At 37.9% G+C, this 20,190-nt stretch overlaps 1 protein-coding gene across 1 annotated transcript; it reads right to left on the reverse strand.

The window, feature by feature from the left end:
• Positions 1 to 12,121: 12,121 nt before the first annotated feature.
• TOMM7 (translocase of outer mitochondrial membrane 7) lies at positions 12,122 to 19,784 on the reverse strand. The gene is made up of 3 exons (XM_036877465.2): positions 19,612 to 19,784; positions 16,337 to 16,385; positions 12,122 to 12,343 (listed from the first exon to the last, which is right to left on the reverse strand). The coding sequence occupies exons 1-3, from the start codon at positions 19,712 to 19,714 to the stop codon at positions 12,328 to 12,330; spliced, it is 168 nt and encodes a 55-aa protein (XP_036733360.1). The 5' UTR covers positions 19,715 to 19,784; the 3' UTR covers positions 12,122 to 12,327.
• Positions 19,785 to 20,190: the final 406 nt, after the last annotated feature.

A 20,190-nucleotide genomic window follows, 5' to 3' on the forward strand; every position in this document is an offset into this window, starting at 1 on the left:
TATTAGTCACTTTACCCTGATTCTTCTTACCTGGAAAATGTTTATTTTGTGCTATATAATGTGAACAATGCTTTGTAGAAGCTCTGGATTGTGGTATCTTCCTCTAAATGGGTTTATTTTTTAAATCAGGGATTTTGTTTACTTCAGGTAAACTCCTCAGAGTGGAATTACTCAATCAAATGGTATTTCTATTTTTAGTTTATGAGGAACCTCCATACTGCTTTCCACAGTGGTTGCACCAATTTGCAGTCCAACCAATAGTTTAGGAAGGTTCCCATTTCTAGCATCCTCACCAGCATTTGTTGTTTCTTGTGTTTGGGTAGTGGCCATTCTAACTGGTGAGAGGTGATACCTCATTGTGGTTTTAATTTGCATTTCCCTAATGATTAGCAATGTGGAGCATCTTTTCGTGTGCCTGTTGGCCATTTGTGTTTCTTCTTTGGAGAAGTGTATGTTCAGATCCTCTGCCCATTTTTTAATCAGATTATTTGTTTTTTGGGTGTTGAGGCATATGAGTAGTTTATATATTTGGGATGTTAACTCCTTATCAGATGAGTCATTTACAAATATATTCTCCCATACTGTAGGATGACTTTTTGTTCTGCTGATGATGTCCTTTGCTATACAGAAGCCTCTTAGTTTGATGTAGTCGCATTTGCTCATTTTTTATTTTGTTTCCCTTGCCCGAGGATATGTGTCCAGGAAAAAATCACTCATGCATATATTCAAGAGATTTTTACCTATGTTTTCTTCTAAGAGTTTTATGGTTTCATGACTTACATTCAGGTCTTTGATCCATTTTGAGTTTACTTTTTTGTATGGAGTTAGACAATAATCATTTCCTTCTCTTACCTGTAGCTGTCCAATTTTGCCAGCACCAGTTGTTGAAGAGGCTGTCTTTTCCCTACTGTATACTCATGGCTCCTTTATCAATATTAATTGACCATATATGATGGGTGTACATCTGGGCTCTCTATTCTATACCACTGATCTTTGGGTCTGTTCTTGTGCTAGTACCAAATTGTTTTGATTACTATAGCTTTGTAGTAGAGCTGGAAGTCAGGAGGAGTAATCCCCCAGCTTTGTTAGCTTCTTTCTCAGGATTGCTTTGGCTATTTGGGATCTTCTGTGATTCCATATGAATTTTTGAACTATTTGTTCTAATTCATTGAAAAATGCTATTGGTATGTTGATAGTGATTGCATTGAATTTGTAAATTGCCTTGGGCAGGATGGTTATTTTGACAATATTAATTCTTCCTATTTATGAGAATGGGATAGAATTCCATTTTTTGGTGTCTTCTTTAACTTCCCTTGTGAGTGTCTTGTAGTTTTCAGTGTGTAGGTCTTTCACCTTCTTGGTTAGGTTTATTCCTAGCTATTTTATTCTACTTGATGCAATTGTAAATGGAGTTGTTTTCCTGATTTCTTTTTCTGCTAGTTCATTGTTAGTATATAGGAATGCAACAGATTTCTGTGTATTAATTTTGTATCCTGAAACTTTGCAGAATCCAGTTATTAGTTCTAGTAGTTTTTTGGTGGATTCTTTAAAGTTTTCTATGTATAATATGTCATCTGCAAATAGTGAGAGCTTAACTTCTTCCTTAACAATTTGGATGACTTTTATCTCTTCATGTTGTCTAACTGCTGTGGCTAGGACCTCCAGTACTATGTTGAATAAAAGTGAGGAGAGTGGGTATACTTGCCTTGTTCCTGATCTTAGAAGAAAAGCTTTCAGAGGAAAATGGAATTGTAAACTCCATTACAATTGCATCAAATAGAATAAAATAGCTAGGAATAAACCTAACCAAGAAGGTGAAAGACCTACACACTGAAAACTACAAGACACTCACTGTTAAGTATGATGCTGGCTGTGGGTTTGTCATATCTGGCCTTTATTATGTTGAAGTATGTACTCCCTATACCATTTTGTTGAGAGTTTTTATCATAAAATGGATATTGAAATTTATCAAATGCTTTTTCAGCATCTATTAAGATGATCATGTGGTTTTTTATCCTTCTTTTTGTTAATGTGATGTATGATATTGATTTACAACTATTGTACCATCCTTTCACTTGGTCATGATGGATGATCTGTTTGATGTGTTTTTGGATTTGGTTTGTTAATATTTTGTTGAGGCTTTTTGCATCTATATTCATCAGGGATATTGGTTCGTAATTTTCTTTTTTTGTGGTGTCTTTGTCTGGTTGTGGTATTAGAGTGATGCTGGCCTCATAGAATGAGTTTGGAAGTATTCCCTCCTCTTTCACTTTTTGGAATGAAGAAGGATGGGTATTAGCTCCTCTTGAAATTTTTGGTAGAATCTGGCTGTCAAACTGTCTGGACCTGGAGTTTTGTTTTGGGGGAGTTTTTTGATTACCAATTTGATTTCATTGCTGGTAACTGGTCTGTTCAGATTTCCTGTTTCTTTCTGCGTAAGTCTTGGAAGGCTTTATTTTTCTAGGAAGTTGCCCATTTCTTCTAGGTTGTCCAATTTATTGGCATATAATTCTTCATAGTATTCTCTAATAATTCTTTGTATTTCTGTGGTATCCATTTTGATTATTCCTTCTTCATTTATGATTCTATTTATGTATGTACATTCCCATTTTTTCTTAATAAGTTTGGCTTTAACTATTTTATTTTCTCAAAGAACCAGCATCTCCAAAATAGTCAAATAGAAAAATATTTTTCCTATTTTATATATTTCTGCTTTGGTATTTATTATGTCCCTCCTTCTACTGACTTTGGGTTTCTTTTGTTCTTCTTTTGCTAGTTTAATTGTGATTTTAGACTGTTTATTTGGGATTGTTCTTGTTTCTTGATGTAAGCCTGTGTTGCTATGTACTTTCCTCTTAAAACCACCTTTGCTGCCTCCCACAGATTTTGGGCTGTTGTGTTTTTTTCATTTGTCTCCATGTATTGATTAATTTCTATTTTAATTTGTTCATTGATCCATTTATTTAGAAGCACATTGTTTAGCTTCCATGTGTTTTTAAGTCTTTCTCTTTTTGTTTTATGTTATTTATTTCTAGTTTCATACCATTTGTGGTCTGAGAAGCTGCTTGATACAATTTCAATCTTTTTTATTTTATTGAGGCTCTTCTTTGTGTTCTAGTATATGATCTATTCTGGAGAACATTCCATGTACACTTGAGAAGAATGTGTATCCTACTGCTTTTGGATTCAGTGTCTGTAGATATCTGTGAAGTCCACTTGATCTAATGTATTGTTCAGTGCCTCTGTTTCCTTATTTATTTTCTGTCTGGTTGATCTATTGATGTGAGTGGTATGTTAATTTTCTTAAAATGAATGTGTTACAATCTATTTCCTCCTTTAATTCTACTGTTGGACTGATTAATTCTGGATTGTCCCTCTTTGCCTTTTGTTACGTTCTTTGATTTGACATCAATTTTGTCTGATGTAAGTACTGATAATGCTGGTTTTTTCCTCCCTGTTATATCTTTTTCCATTCCTTCACTTTTAGTCTGTGTATGTCTTTGGGTCTGAAGTGACTCTTGTAGGCTGCATATAGATTGGTTTCCTTATCCATTCTGCCTTTTGATTGGTGCATTCAGTCCATTTACATTTAAGGTGGTTATTGATAGATAGGTATTTATTGCCATTTTATTCGTTGTTTTCTGGCTGTTTTTTATATCTCCTCTCTATTCCTTTCTTCCTCTCTTATACTCTTCTCTTTTTTTTTTTCTGAACCATTTTTTTTGGTATCATTAATCCACAATTACATGAAGAACATTATGTTTACTAGGCTCCCCCTTCACCAAGTCCCCCCCACATACCCCTTCACAGTCACTGTCCATCAGCGTAGTAAGATGCTGTAGAATCACTACTTGTCTTCTCTGTGTTGCACAGCCCTCCCCGTGCACCCCCCACACTATACATGCTAATCGTAATGCCCCCTTTCTTTTTCCCCGCCCTTGTCCCTCCCTTCCCCCTGCATCCTCCCCAGTCCCTTTCCCTTTGGTAACTATTAGTCCATTCTTGGGTTCTGTGATTCTGCTGCTGTTTTGTTCCTTCAGTTTTCCTTTGTTCTTATACTCCACATATGAGTGAAATCGTTTGGTACTTGTCTTTCTCTGCCTGGCTTATTTCACTGAGCAGAATACCCTCTAGCTCCATCCATGTTGTTGCAAATGGTAGGATCTGTTTTTTTCTTATGGCTGTATACTCTTCTCTTTTTATTGATGGTTTTCTTTAGTGTTGTGAGTATATTTTTTTGTTTAATTAATTTACTTCAGTGTGTATTTACTGTAAGCTTTAGTTTTGTGGTTACCAAAGGTTCAAGAATAGCTTCTTTACTATAGAATAGTCTACCTTAAATTCCCTATTATTAGATTACTCTATTTCAAACACAATCTATGGTACTTTTTCCCTTTTCTCCTTCCTCCTCATTTTTCATATTAGATGTCATAATCTGCACTTTTTGTGTATCCCTTGACTGATTTTATGTATAGTTGATTTCGCTTCTTCTGTTTTGTTTTAATTTCATACTTGCCTGGTAATTAGTTGGTCTACTCCCTTTACTGTGGGTTTATTTTCACTGGTGAAAGCTATTTAGCCTTAGGGTCATTTCCATCTACAGCAATCCCTTTAACATATCATGTAAGACTGGCTTAGCGGTGCTGAATTCCCTCAACTTTTGCTTATCTGGAAATTGTTTAATCCCTGCTTCAAATTTAAATGATAATCTCAGCTGGGTAGAGGATTCTTGGTTGGAGGTCCTTCTGTTTCAGTACATTAAATATATCATGCCACTCCCTTCCGGCCTGTAGAGTTTCTGATAGCCTGATGGGGTTTCCTTTATAAGTAATCTTTTTTTCTCTCTCTGGTTGCTTTCAACATTCTCTCCTTATCCTTGATCTTTGCCATTTTAATTATTATATGTCTTGGTACTGTCTTGCTGGGTTTCCTTTTCTAAGGGGATCTCTGTGCTTCCATGACCTAAGTGTCTATTTCCTTCCCTGGATTGGGGAAGTTTTCAACAATTATTTCCTTAAAGAGACTTTCTTTCCCTTTGTCTTCCTATTCCCCTTCTTCCCTTATTAAGTAAATATTGTTTCATTTGGATTTGTCACAAAGCTCTCATCATTCTTTCCTAGAGATCCTTTTTTTCTCTATGTTCCTCAGCTTTTCTTGTTCTCTAATTTCTGTTTCATTTCTGTCTCCTCTACATGATCTAATCTACTCTTAAATCCCTCCATTGTATGTTTTTTCAGATACTGTATTCTTCAGCTCTGAGTGGCTCTTTTTCAGGTAGTCTACCTCTTTGCTGAAGTCCTCCCTGAGATCTTGAATACTTTTCTGTAAATCCATGAGCATATTACTTTTATTTTGAAATCTTTATCAAGATTAGTGATCTCTGTTTCATTTAGCCCTCTTTCTGGGGTTCTGTTTTGTAGTTTTGCTTGGATCAAATTCTTCTGCCTGCTCCTTTTGTCAGGGATTCTGTGCTCCTTCCTTTGTATTAGATGTGTCTGCTATACTTTCTGGCCTATAGAGTAACAGCTTTTTGAAGAAGGTGTACTATGGTGCCCAGAGCTCAAGATTCTTTACTTTCTAGTGCCTGGTTCTATTTTGCAAGGAATCCAGCTGTTGGTGTGCTGTGGCCAGGGCACCTTTCTGTCTGGCTTCTATAGTGGTCTAAGTCTGGGTGGGAAGTTTGCTTGGGCTGCTGCCTTTGTGATCAGCTCAGGAATCTCTGTTGAGCTCACTGTGGGTGGGGCCTCCCTCTGCCTGGCTAGCAGCAATGGTGGGGCTGCAGGGCTAATGAGGTGGGCAGACCGATGTGCTGCAGCTGGACAAACAGCACCAGTTTTGGACACCTGCAGGGAAGGAGCTCTTGGGGCTGGCTCCTCCAGGCACCTCTCCAGTTGGGCCAAAATGGAGCCAAGCAAGCTGAGTCTCCCTCTACCTGCCAGGCAGCACAGTCTGATGCTGCCACTGGGCTATGTGGGTTGTCTGTTGGCCACGCGCACAGGGAGGTGCCTCAGGGCTTCACTGCCAACAAGGATGATGGAGAATCTGGAGCTTCCCAAGAGTTCCTGATCTGTTGAGCTGAGGACTGTCTGGGAGGTATCCTCCACCTGCTGTTTCTCCTGAAGAGAGTTCTGTCCAACCCTCATCACTCTGGTACCCCTCCCACTGGTGGCAAGTCTTTCAGACTGCTGCCTCTGCTTGGAGTCTCAGGACTGGCAGAGCATGCCTACCTTCCACACTGGCTGGAGTCTCAGCCTCCCAGAATGTTCCACCTGCCCCTGGTGTCCAGCCCTGACAATCACCAGAACCCAAATATATTGTGGGCTCATGCTCCCACAGCAGATCTCCAGGGCCAGGTGTGCAGCACTCCTGGGCTCCTACCCCATCCCAACTCCATTCTTCTTTCTCCTGCCTGTAGGCTGGTGTAGGGGGAAGGCTTGGGTCCTGCTCAATACTGTCTTTGCTGCTTCACCCTTTTCTGTGTGGTCCTCTCTCCTTCCTCAGGCGTAGGGAGTCTAGTCTTCAGTCCTTAGGTCATTTTCAAGTCTAGTTGCATTTGCTGTATTTTCCTCTTTTGTGTGTTTTTGGAAGGAGTTTTCCATCTCGCCTTCCTATTCTACCATCTTTAATCCTGTAAATATACCTTTTTCTTCTTTCTCCCAGTTATTTTTCTAATAAAAAAAGAAGTATGGTGGGAATGGTATTTAAAATAACACTTACCTAATAAGAAACATCTACATAGTGATTAAGGATTATCCTTGGGCACAAAAATTAGACAGAAAGAATGCCTGGGCAATTTGAATCTCCCCCTTTCAAGGTCCTCACCGTCTCCATACCCAGAGTCCATATGCCATGCCACTGCCATTCAACAGGTTCAGAACCTCTACTGGATTGCCTGCTCTCCCAAAATTGGGTCTCAAACCCTCCATTGAAAAGGTGGCCATCCTGTATACCATTCCCTCAAGCCTTCAGTATTGAGCAAAGGGACACACTAATTAACATAATACAAGTTGTCTGTTAGCCCTTATAGATTATCATTTAACATGATAATCCTGGAAATAACACATAATGCAGAGGAGTAAATTTACTGAGGTTGGAATTCAGTACTCTGAGACAGCTCATGCAGTATGTCTTAGATTACCAAGTATCTGTTCAGCTCAGTCCTCAGGGTTTCCCAGCAAGTGCTGGGCCTTCTGGTCCAGAGTCTCACCCTGTGCTCATACAGCTTAGGGCTAAGGACCTGAAAAGAGTGTCTATAAAGATTTATCACTGACGTGTTTTTGTTGAGAGGTATATGCAACAAACAGGGACTGCTCTGATGTAAGAACTGTATGTGGGGGACTGTAGTTGGAGAAACATGGATAAGTTGGATGGAAGCAGATAATGGGGATGTCTAGAATGTCAGAAGAATTTGGGTGTCTTCTGATAAACAATGGAGGCTATTGTTATTTAGTTGAACACTAAAAAGATCTACAAGTGCATTTAATTATAAATGGAATAAAAACTTTATGAAATTCTTTATTCAACATGTTTGATTAAAAATTCTATAACCATAGTAGGTACTTATATTCTTTGAAGAACTCACTCTTCTGTGATAACATTAATATCAAGTATCTTTAACAGGACCATTCTCCAAAATTTAATTTTTCTTTTAATATTTGGATCTTCTGAGTAGTAGATTGAAGGGAGTTAACCACCTGAGATTGTGCCATTTACCTTTTTTCTGACATTAATGAGTTGTTTAAGTGCCACGCGGATCTAGATCTTACATGGAATTAGCAGAGTGAAGTAGAGTATTACTATCATTTCCATTATCATCCTCATTCTCATCATCATTTTTTACAGTAAAGTTTCTTTATTCTAAAGTATTGCCATCTTCCACTGGCTATATGAGCACAGGATGAGACTCCAGGAGGCCCAGCACAGAACAGTTGCTGGGAGACCAAAGGTCTAAGCTGAACAGAGATTTCAGAGGCTGTACAAAAATGGATTTTGTATAGGCAACTAACATTTTATGCCATGTCTACTTCTTTGCCTATGTTCCATGTACTATGTCAGGTGTTAGAGATATGGCAGTGAATAAGCTTGCAAAGCAAGTACCTAGTAAGCAAAACTAGCAGCCCCAGAAGTTGTTTCCTAGAAAGCACAACTGAAAATTGTCTGCCCCAAATCTGAAGACCAGGCCCTTGCTCTTATGGTGAGAAAGCTGGATAAACAGGGAGAGAGCAGAAATAGTGAGGAAGAAATAATGGGCATTTGTTGAGGCCCAAAGGCAAGAGTATGACTCCTACAAGAAATGATATGATCCTTTTGGAATTTATTATTAAAAACCTCTCTTTATTTCACTTCACCCATACCTTCTCTAGTTGATCCTTTCTACTCCAGATAAGATCTATCTGGTCTTATCTCCTCCCTGGAATCTGGAGTCAGGGCAGTAGATAAGATAATCATTAAAAGAATTGTGAAGTAAATGAAAAACTGTCTTACAGTAATAAATTACAGTATTAAATTACAAATGGAAAAAATATAAAAATGTATACCAAAATATACCAAAGGAAAGCTTGGGAAAATATTTTTTTCTAATATCAAGATAGAAAAAGACTTTGTAACTATGCTGTAAAACCCTTAAGGCATTTTAAAAAGTCAGTATGATTAAGAAAATTCAAGAGCTTCTACATGGCAAAAAGAGTCATAAGCAAAGTCAAATAACAAATTACAAACTGGGGGAAATATCTAGCAATTCCTATCACAGATATAGTTTCCTAAAATATCAAGTGCCCATCAATCAATATTGAAAAAGATCAACACTCCAATAGAAAATGGGCTAAAGGAAACACAAATGGTTCTTAAATATATGAAAAGATGTTCTACCTCCCTAAGAAAAATATTTCATCTGTTTGGAGAGACCAGAAAATTTGATAACACACAAGTGAAGGTGTGAGCAAACAGGGGCTTCTCATTAGCCTTCAGAGCCCTAGACTAAACTCCACTAACAGTACACTGCTTTGCACTCATAGGGTATGGGCTTTATCCTCATTGTGCAGAATAGCTATGACCCTGTCATTTCATGTCTGTCCAAGAAACATACTTCCATTTTAGGGAGACTTCTCAACACTTCTGCTTGCACCTCAATTATCAAATATTAGTAATAGGGTGACACTTAACTACAAAATAATCCAAGACCCTTTTAGGCCAGCGGCAATATGAGTAGATAAATGTGACAATTTGAGAAGCAGAAAATGTATTTTTGATAGGCAACTAGCATTCTCTGACATGTCTACTTCTTTGCTGACCAAATATTCATACATACTAATTCTCACACATACAACACAATGAATCCTTTCTCAGGGATACAATTTTCAAGTCTCACCTAGACATTGCATCCAAAACAAAGTTCAGGAATTCTAGGAAATGTGCACCTCCCATGTGGTCCAGGATGGCTCCCATGGTACAGCAATCTAAGAACATAAAGATGAGTTTAACTGCCCTCAACTTACCCAATATACAAAGGTGGAGTAGGAACAAGATAACCACATTAACAATGCAATTCAGAAAAGGGGAAAAGGGAAAACTGGCAGTGGTCACTGGTCTACTGCAACATGAATTCCATGGGGCAGAAACAGGGGCTCCTTTCTTGGGGCCTTCTGTTGTGCTTTCTAGGTAAACTCCTTCTGGGGCCTCCAATGTTGCTCTCTAGGTTCTTTCTTGTCATTTGCCTCATCCTCGATAGACATTCAGGAACACCCAGGGAGCTGTTGACATTTCATAGCTCACCTCTTATTAGTGGTACATGTTTTCTTTAGAAATAAATGTGTTTTTCCCTGTCTCTCTCCTTGCCATTTCTGTTCCTTCCCCCTCTGAACTGTCCTTGATGCAACAGGCAAGAAAGGAAGTGCTGCAATACCCTTCTTTTTCATCACCCCAGTTCTAAGTAAAACTCGTAAGACTGTTACTTATAACTTTTAGCATATTTGCCTCTTACAGACAAAAAAGCAACAACATACAAACCATCCTGCATTTATGGAACTTATATTCTAGAGGTGAGAGTCAAGGTTATTTATTTATTTACATAAATATATAAAATCAAGTCAGTAAAAGTTCTTTGAAAAATTGAGGTTAAGGGACAGAATGATAAGGATACAAGACAGGTATAGGACTTGCTATTTTACATAAAAATGAGAGAAGCCCTCTTTTAAGGTAAGATTTAGAGGGAGATTAGAATGAGAGCAAGCCAAGCATGTGACTATCTGGGAGGAGAGCTCTCTATTCATTGGCTTCCCCAGATGGGAGATCAGGGAACTGGTCCCTTCCTATATAATTCTGGATTCCTTAGTTTAAAATCTACTGTTTTTATAACAGCTATAAATTAACCTCTAAAAAGAACACAAGACTAGTTATGTTTACCAGTCATGTTAGTATTTCTTTTCAGAATGGGCAGCAATTGCTTTACTTTCAATTTCTAGAAATCCTAAGAGGAAAATGCATGCCAAAATTCTAAGAAAAAATAACAGACACTAAAATTTAGCAGAAAGGATGGGATGGTAGAAAGAGGAAAGACCAGTCTTAAGCAATTCTATGAAATTTAGTAATAGCTGTTTTTTAGCAAAATCACATGTGCCTAGATTTGTGGAGATAAGCAATTACATGAAGTGCTTACTGAAAATGGTTTTCCTAGTTAGCTCTCAAGAATTCCACTTTGAAGTCCCCTTACACAATAAGCCTCCTTAAGTCTCCTAATGTTTCTATGGCAAGGTTAACAAAACTTGAGCAAAGTTAAAAAGCTAAGACTTAAATAGCTTATTTCTAGTTTTAAAATTAGAACTTTTCTGCTAATGATAGCTCCACTCACCTGATCATTTATCAGTCACCTGATTCATGATCATTCTCTACTTAAACACTGGAGGTTTCAAACATTCAACCCAATGGGGGCTTCTCCCAAACTATGCCATATCTTGTTTCATGCTGACTTTCTTACATTAATTATAATACCAAAACTAGGTAACTAGAGCTATTGTGTTAGAATTATGGAAAAAATTAAATAATAAAAAGACTTCAACTACAGGTAAAGGGCTCAGCAAACCAGTATCTAGAATTGAACACCAGTTCCCATTAACTGCCTTCTCTTCTATCAAAAAATAGAATGTGCTACTACTCTGTGTAGTTCATGCCAGCCAGCCCATTTCTGACCACCACTGAGGGAAATCTCAGACACATTTAACTCACTAATAAATGATACAGAACTCCCTAATGCCATCTCCATCTTCTAACAACAGAGCCACAAAACCCCTATTTCTTTCAATCAGAACTTCACTCCAATGCAGTGCAAGCCCATCTGTCAGAGCTCTACTTTTAGTGCCACAAAACATCCCAGAGGGAGTTATTAATTCAATACAAAGGGAAACTGGAATCCATTCATTAAGTGAATGGCCAGGAATTAACTTGGAAATTATTTTAATTGTAATATAGTTGATATAAAATATTATATTGGTCTCAGATATACAACACAGTGATTTGACAAATATATACATTACTAAATGCACCCTGGTAAATGTAGCTACCCCTTAACCATACTAAGATATTACAGTATTATCAATTGTATTTTGAGGTGTACTTCCATTCCTATGACTAATTCATTTTATAATTTGAAGTTTATATCTCTTCATCCCATTAGCCTGTTTCTCCCATCCCCTTACCCCCTTCCCTATGACAACCAACAGTCTGTTGTCAGCATTTATGGATCTATCTCGTTGGTTTTGTTTCCTTAGATTCCACATATAAGTGAAATCATATATTTGCCTTTCTCTGACTTATTTTGCATAGCATGATAGCCTGTAGGTCCACCCAAATTGTCACAAATGGCAAGATTTTCTTCTTTCTTATGGCTCATTAATATTTCATTGTGTAGATGTACCACATCTTCCATATTCATTCATCTATCAATGGGCATTTGCATTGCTTTCATATCTTGGCTCTTGTAAATAATGCTGCAGTCAACATTCTTGTATTTTTTTTAAGGTAGCATCTAGGCACATATGCAGATTCACTGTTTTGAAAAAATACCAAAAGACTAAATTTTTACCTATTAGTCCTATTATGATCCATTCAAAAAGGACTCAAGACATAAAACTGTTTAAAAAATTTATTTTGATATAGCCTATCATAAATAAGTCAGGAGAGGTTCCACTCTGCCACAGATGCATCGATGAAGAGCCCTGTGTCATTCAATAGGTGATGTCTGAACAACACTCCATCTCTTCCCATCCAGATGCACACCTTCCATGTTGTTCCTGTCCATTGCCTGCTTCCAAATCCCGATGAACAAATAGTTCTTTATCCCCAAAGTAAGCTAAAATATTTGTGAAGAGGAGAAATAAATTAAACCCCCAGCAAAAACTTACTAAACACAGTTTAAGAACTAGAACATTTTATAAATTTATGTTTGTGTTTATTCTTCTATGAATTCAGAGACTAGAAGAGCAAAAAAAATCTGCTCAATGAGCAAAAAAAATCAAACATAGAGAACTATAGTTAAAGAAATAGTTTTGTTGCTTTTGAGTGTGATTAACTATTATAAACCAAAAAGACAATGTCAAGTTGAGGTCAATCAAAAGGTAAACAATTAATGATTTTCATTAACATGAAGGACTGATAAACTCAGAAAATAAAGCTATATCCATATTAGACACAATATCAGTGAAATTAGTAACATTTATTGAATGGTTTCTCTGTGTCAGATGCTATGCAGGAAGTTCACAACTCCCAATTATGATCCTGATTTTAAATATGTGGACACTGAGGCTTTAAGGTGGTTACATATAGTAAGCAGCAGGGTAGGAGGTGACCCGAGAGTTCTTAACCATTAGTCCACATACATCATAGGTGCAATTAGACTTCATTTCTGCTTCAACTAATTCTTACCCCAAACATTCCAGCCACCAACTAGCCCAAACTCCTGAACCATTTACTGACTAAGCAACAGGATCCAGGAAGAAGACAAGCGGTGTTTTATTTCTAAGGTCTGCTGATTAAAACTGATTTCCAGTAGTATGCCAACTTATATAAAACTGCATTACAAAATGACAATTTGAGCATTCTGTAAAGCTCATTTTTAAAAAGAATTTTCCTTTTGCCTGGGGGAAAAAACCAACATACATCTATATCCAATTTTTTTAAGTTTACTAAAATCCCTCATTAAACCCCAACTATTTCTGCATACAGTTAAGATATGAAAATAAAGTATTCACCTATTAAGGTTTCCTCCTCATTGCTAATGAATATCCAAAATATCCAAAATAAAGAGAAAAGAAAATCTTGCATCACCTTACACAGACAATGGGAACAATTAATTAAGCTTAGTAATTATAGTTTGCCTAAACAATGTTTTGCTAAACTAATGCCTCTTATTCATTAAAGTATTGCATTTCAAATAACGCATCATATCACCACATTTGCTGACAATGCATCCTCCCAGGTCAAAGAGGAGGACACTAAGACAAATGTGATCCTAACTCCAAGAAACCCACTAACTTGGCATGGGAAATAGACCAGTAAATCATGAACTGTATTATTTACATAAGTATTATATAAATAAATATATAAACAATAAAGTTTACATTAACAATACATAATGATTTATGTATAAACAAAAAATGTTATATCAATAAAACATTTACACTAATAAAAACCCTAGCAGATACAATTCTAATAATTCTGTTCCTTTCAGTGCACAGATTAGGCAGCCTAGGAAGACCTCTCCAGTCAGTCTCCCCAGCACAAGCAGCATGGGACATGAAATTCTTTAAATGGATAGCCCTTTTCGAGTGTTCAGTCCACCCTCTCCTAAATCACAAGTACTCCTAAAGGAAACCAGAAGAAACCCCTAATGATAGAAAAGAATGAGTCAGCACCAGGAAGAAGAGCACTGAGAACACAATACAGTGAAGAAATGAAAAAGCAGGGAGGTGGCTGCTTCATCTAGTCGCAACTTTGAAGGGTCAACTCCTGGTGGGATAATTGAAGCCAAAATGAAGTACAACAGGACACATTCTATCCCCACCTCTGGATCCTGGATCACCTGGGGCACACAAAAAAATGTTTTTTCCCAGCATGAAGGCAAGTCTAAAACCCATACCACAAGGAGCAATGCTATATAGATACCTGTCCAAAGAACCACCAAGAGGTTAGGTCATTTAACCAAGGCAATTCAACTCTTGCTGGCAGCTATTTTAGGTGCTTACAGAACAAAATACAGTGCAAATAAGCAAGAGGGATAATACAAGATAGAAAATGACAGACACAAAAGAACACGATGGGATCACGAAACATGGAGTGACTTCAGCTAGGAGGAGAAGTAAAGAACTTAGGGAATACATGACGTTTGAGATTGGGCTTTTCCAGGAGCTGGTTTTCATCAAGTGGAAACGAGGGGAAAGAGCATTCCAGACTAAAGAAGCACAAGAATATGAATAAAGGCATGAAAATATAGTTTATTCTAGGATTAGCATGTAGTATCTTGTAGCAAGAGCACAGTTTTCACAGAAGAAATGAGGTAAAGGAGATGACACAGAAAACATTAAAAATTATTTTAATAGCTTATTATTCACATATTGTCAAGTACTGTTAAGACTTTACATACAATATTCATATTCAATCCTCATAGCCACCCTATGCAGTAATATTATGCCAACTTATAAAAAAGGAAACTTTATCTTAGAAAGGTTAATAGCCTCTTGGAGAAAGGCAATGGTGATAATTGCCAATGCTTGGAAAATGTTCACACAGCTTGACCAGTTAGTCCCATCTCTTGATAATGTTTCCTAAGGTAATGTTTCCCTAAGGAAATAACTCATCTAAGGTCAGTCAGCTAATAAATAATAGATATATTACCTCATGCACTCAGTTTACAGAAAAGGAACTTGACAGCTAAATAGGTAAGACTAAGAAAAATGGAATTCAGTGGGGATCTCTGAAAACACTTTTAAGAAGCCATACTATAAAAGGTTCAAGGGAGAGAGCGAACTGAAGAAAGGAAGCCATGAATGAAGACTGTTTATTGAAGAACTTCATCAGGGAAAAGAGAATAACTGCAGAGGCGGGCAGGTGAAGGCACGTGTAGTTGCGGCCTTTAAGGAAAATCCCTTCCTCTGAGAAAGGACAGTGCCAAGGCAGAGGGAGTGGAGGAAGCTCTTATCAGACAGCACTGTGCTAAGTAAACTAAGGTACAATTATCTCAGGGAGGCCACATGACCCAGTGGAAAGACTGTAGGCTCTGGAGACAGACATACTCTACCACCTGCCGACTGTGACCTGCTTTGAGGGACTAAAGTGACAATTAGAGATATTGTATATAAAGCACCTAAAACAATTTCTCACACTGTAGGTGACTGTTAGTAATATTACAATTATTATTTCCTGACCATTCTAGAAAAAAGTGGCTTAGAGTAGGAATTCAAAGAAACTGAAGACCTAGCACAACCAGTGACAAGTGTGTTAGGGCAAGCCACGAGAAATATCCCTAAGACAGAGGGTCCAAATGAACTTCCACAGCAGCTGGGTAGGTGTCCTGGTCATTACAGTACCATGAGTATCAGTCCTTCCACAGAGCAACCTGTTCATTCCAGCCTCTGCCTTTATATATATGTTTGTGATCACAAGCATATATACATACATGTGAGTATATGAGTATGTATACTCTGTATCCATGTGTTTGCAATTTTCACAAGTGCATTTCTAACACTGGCAAGGTTGTTTCTGAGAAAGGAATCTGATCATGCATTTTCAAAGCCATAAATGTTCAAACACTTCAACTTACTAAATCCCATGAGAATTTATCATAAAAAATAAACCACAACCTACAAAATTTCTGTGCATAACAATGTGTAATATATTGTCATATAAAATACTGAAAAACCTAAGTAATCAACAACTGGGAAATATATGAGGTATCAACTCTAATTTTAGGTGAAGAAAATAAAAGCTTACTCATGTTAGAATGATATAAAAGATTATATTTATCTGAATAAGAGTAGAGTGTGACAAATTTAAAAACAGTTCACCTTTAAAAGTGGAAAAATAATAAATCACTTTTTTTTTTTTAACATATGCTTCATTATGGTTATAACATGACACAGTAAATAAAATTAGGAAGAGGAGAGAAAGTAGTTACCTAATAACATAAGCTAGACTGGTCTGCAAACTGCTGCAGTTTTCCAATAGCCCAAAACTACACTGACTTATAACCTTCATTACAATGCCTACCAGTACAACTCTCTTGCTTCCTAATGACTCAGTACTAATACATGAACATTTGCCCTAAAATGTTTATTTGTAAGAGCAGTACCTCAAAACAGTTGGTTCAGGCATTCCAGGATCTGCACCCCTCTTAAATCCTGTGGGAGAAGAGGAGGGAGGAGAAAGAGAGTAAATACTAATTAAAATCTAGCAGACAAAAAATTTACAATCCAGACATTTTTTTTAAATTTACCTATGGCAGCTAGAATATCCAGATTCACCAGCATTATCAAGATTTACCTGTGCTACAGAGGAGTCTTGAATCTTCACTACAGTGTGAGATTCTGTCCAGGACTAACCAGTAAGGAGGGCAAACTACCTTCTTCGCATTACACAGAGTAGCACAGTAGCCCTTAGCATGCACCATCTTTCATTATTAGTTGTTAACCAGAAAAAAGATATCACTACCAAATCACACTGGATGAAAATCTGCAGGGTAAGAAGTTGTCTTTTTTTAAACTAAACTTGAAAAAAAACAATTGAGGTATCTTATTGTATCCCCTATGAACCTTTTTATAAAGCAAAGATTGGTGATAGAAAAAAAGAGGGAAAAAAACCATTTATTGTTTACCAACCTAATTAATTCAATACTCTTATTACAAGTATGATCAAATAAACCCTTTACCATTTAAAATATATTTATTAATTAACTAGATGACATATAGTTGACCTTTGAACAGGGTATGAACTGTGCATATCCACTTATACAGATTTTTTTTTCAATAAATATTACTAGAAAACTTTTTGGAGATTTGCAACAATTTGAAAAAAACATTTCCTTTTCTCTAGCTTACTTTATTCTAAGATTACAGTAAACAATACATATCGTATACAAAATATGTGTTAATCCACTGTTTATCAGTAAGGCTATCAGTAGTCAAGTTTCTGGGAAGCCAGAAGTTATACATGGATTTTCAACTGTAAGCCAGCACCCCTAACCCCTGCATTGTTCAAGGGTCAACTGTATTTCCCAATTTGGCTAAAATAATTGATTAAAATTAGAACTGGTATCAAGAACTGTGAGATGTATTTAACTTTACCCATTTTCAAGAAGACAAACTAGCCTTCCAGTTCACAGACAGAAGACACAAGACAAAGAGTCAGAGACAAAGGACAGGGTATTACCCCCCGCCATAGCTGTAGTTAAGAGTATAATCATTTAGGAGAGGAACCCTGAGTTTAAGGAACCAGATTTAATAATGGGTAGTGAGCATATTTCCCCTTTATTCTGAAGGGAAGTACTATTTTCCAAGCCTACTCACTCTACAAACATCCTTAAAAAGATAATATGGAACAAAGGGTGGTCAGAGCCTCTGCTCACAACATTTGGAGAAATTCAACACCATGGAGAATTGTCTGCCACCAGGTGCCTCATTAAAATCTTTTTGTTGGTAACTGTCCAAACAAATTCTTTATCATCATGTTACTGTCTGCCCTATTTTACAGAACTTATATTCCCTGAAGGCCTAAAAGGTACGTATGAACCTGAATTACCCAAGAAATTCAATCTGCAGTTGCAGGTTTTAATGATAGCTGAGGCGGAGAAGTAAAAAAAACAACGCCTGGGAAGTAAGTTTGATGTAAAATTAAATTGATATACAGTGTAAGGAAAAAGATAATGATTAAAAGGAAGTAGTACTAAAAAGATAGTTTTAATAGCCATATCAACCTTAGCTGGATGCTAGGGTGAAAATCACCATAATGAAAATCCTAGGAAAGAAAATACAGCCAGTGACACAAAAAAGGAAAATAAACTCTAAGGTGGAAAAGGAAAACATATCTACTCTTCAGACCAAAGACTCTGACACACAGTTGGGAGCAACCAACTACAGGTTTCTGATCTGCCAGAAGAGGAGGAGGAAGAAGACTCTCTCCTCAAAATGGGGAAGAAGGAAAGGTTGAGAGCAGCAAAGAAACCACAGGAACAAAGAAAGCAAGAGCATGCTAAACAAGGACCCCAGACACAACAGTGGAAAAATGAAATGAATCCAAGAAGAGGAAAGGTCAAAGCCCACATACCTTCCTTAACTAAAGGGAGAACTAGTCCCAGAGTCTGACTAGCCCAACTGGGCCCTCTACCAGTTAAGTGGAAGTTGGGGCGTGGGAGAACTCGGGATGCAATGAAGAATAACACTGCCTATAAGAGCTAGCTGCCTGTAAGAGCAAGCTACCGTAATTATTTGCTCTAATCATTAATACCTATACAAAGTCATCAAAATCAGGGAAGGTGATGCTTCTTTAAATAACTGCATTTAAAATAAAAGAGGAAAAGATCTCTTCACATCCTGTATACTGAAGTATCCCCAGGTTATCGGCTGGCTTGCAACTCATGAAGTGGGAGCCACAGGTGCCTAGAGAACATCCAGCATTATCAAAGGTTATGTTAACACTAAGAGTGAGTGTGCTTTATCTTAGACGATGCATGACACCAAAAACAAATAGAAAGCAGCACCTGGCTAAAATCACAGCATTTTAAAGTGTGACACTGAGTTTTAGAAAATGTCAAACTTTACGCTCAAACTGACAGAGAGGGGCCTTTTTCCTTTCCACCATATTACCTGAGTAGGGCAATATGATTTTTAAAAAACTACCCAACGCTACAAAAAAGGTGAAGTCCCAATGCGCAATCCTAAGTGAATGTATCTGCCTGAGCACTTAACAGATGTTTACAGTAAAGCACAGTGGTCAAGAGTATGGGCCCTGATGTTTCACTGCTTCAGTTCATAGCTCTCCCACTTAACTAATAGTTGTGTGGCTTTCCTCAAGGAACAAAACTTTTCTATTACTCTCTTACTCAACTGTAATATGGGGTCTATGATAAAAATCAGCCAAACCCTTCACTGTACAGATGAGAAAGCAGAGGCACCCAACAACTACTGTCATAATCATGCTGCAAGGCACTGGGCACATCCACCAGCTCTATAGGCCTTTCAAGGTAGGCCCATCTAAAAGGCGAGGACAAATGCCCTGAAAATCCATCTGGTGCCAAAGAGTGAATTAGCCATTTTTTAATACATCAGGTTGTCTAACTCTCCCAACAATCCTGAAAAGCAGGTCACCTCCATTTTAAAGATGCAAACATAGAAAAGAGAGGGATTACGTGACTTGTTAAAGACCATTAATATAGTAAAGAAGAACTCGAAGTGAGATTAGATCGAGTCCCCCAACCCCCACCCCTTAACTAGACATCTAAGGACAGGATCCCCGTTTCAAAGGACGTGGCGAGGTCCCGCTTCTCTCTCCGTCCACTGAAAGCCAAAAATGGAGTCGCAGCCTCTACACCGCCATTCCTCCCGTCTCCTCCCGGGTTCTTCTCCCACTGACCCAGATAAATCACGAGAGGAATAAAACCCCAGCGGATGGCAAACTGGCCTCCCTTGAAAAGCTGCTGCAGCCTCTGCTTGGCCTCTTTGCTCAGCTTCACCATGACGACGACCGGGACTGCAAAGAGACGCGGCACCGCAACAACCGCGTCGGGAATCCGAAAAAATAAAGAAGATGCGCAAGCGCAACACACGGCCTTTACGGCAGGAGTCGTGAGCGTCACCAGCGGAGGTCGTAATTCATCGTCCTTTACCCGCTTTTCCCCTCCGCGACGCCCTGTGAAAAACGCGTGCGTGGTTGGTTCTCGTCCGGGACTGCGTTCGCTCTCCTTATGTTTTAGTAATTGCTTAGGTTCTCTGATTGCAGGGTAGTGAATTGGAGTTCCTTCAGCCTGGAACATCCTCTCCCTTCCCCCCTTTTTAAAAGTGCATCTCCAAGTGTTGCTTACCTGACATATAAGAACCATTAAATTCAAAGGGACTGGGTTTTAGTCCCAACTCTCACTCTTGACTTGCTGTGTTATCTTGGACAAGTTACTTAACTTCTATGAGCTGCAGTTTGCTTCTTCAAGCCAGAAGT

The sequence above is a fragment of the Manis pentadactyla genome, chromosome 7 (genome assembly GCF_030020395.1).
Source record: "Manis pentadactyla isolate mManPen7 chromosome 7, mManPen7.hap1, whole genome shotgun sequence".
Taxonomy (NCBI): domain Eukaryota; kingdom Metazoa; phylum Chordata; class Mammalia; order Pholidota; family Manidae; genus Manis; species Manis pentadactyla.

What these genes read in the sequence shown, in the direction of transcription:
- TOMM7 (XM_036877465.2), bottom strand. Translation starts at nt 19,714, where the DNA reads ATGGTGAAGCTGAGCAAAGAGGCCAAGCAGAGGCTGCAGCAGCTTTTC. An exon ending in TCCTCTCGTGATTTATCTGG is followed by an intron (nt 16,386 to 19,611) that starts GTCAGTGGGAGA and finishes CTTCTCCCACAG; the next exon opens with GATTTAAGAGGGGTGCAGAT.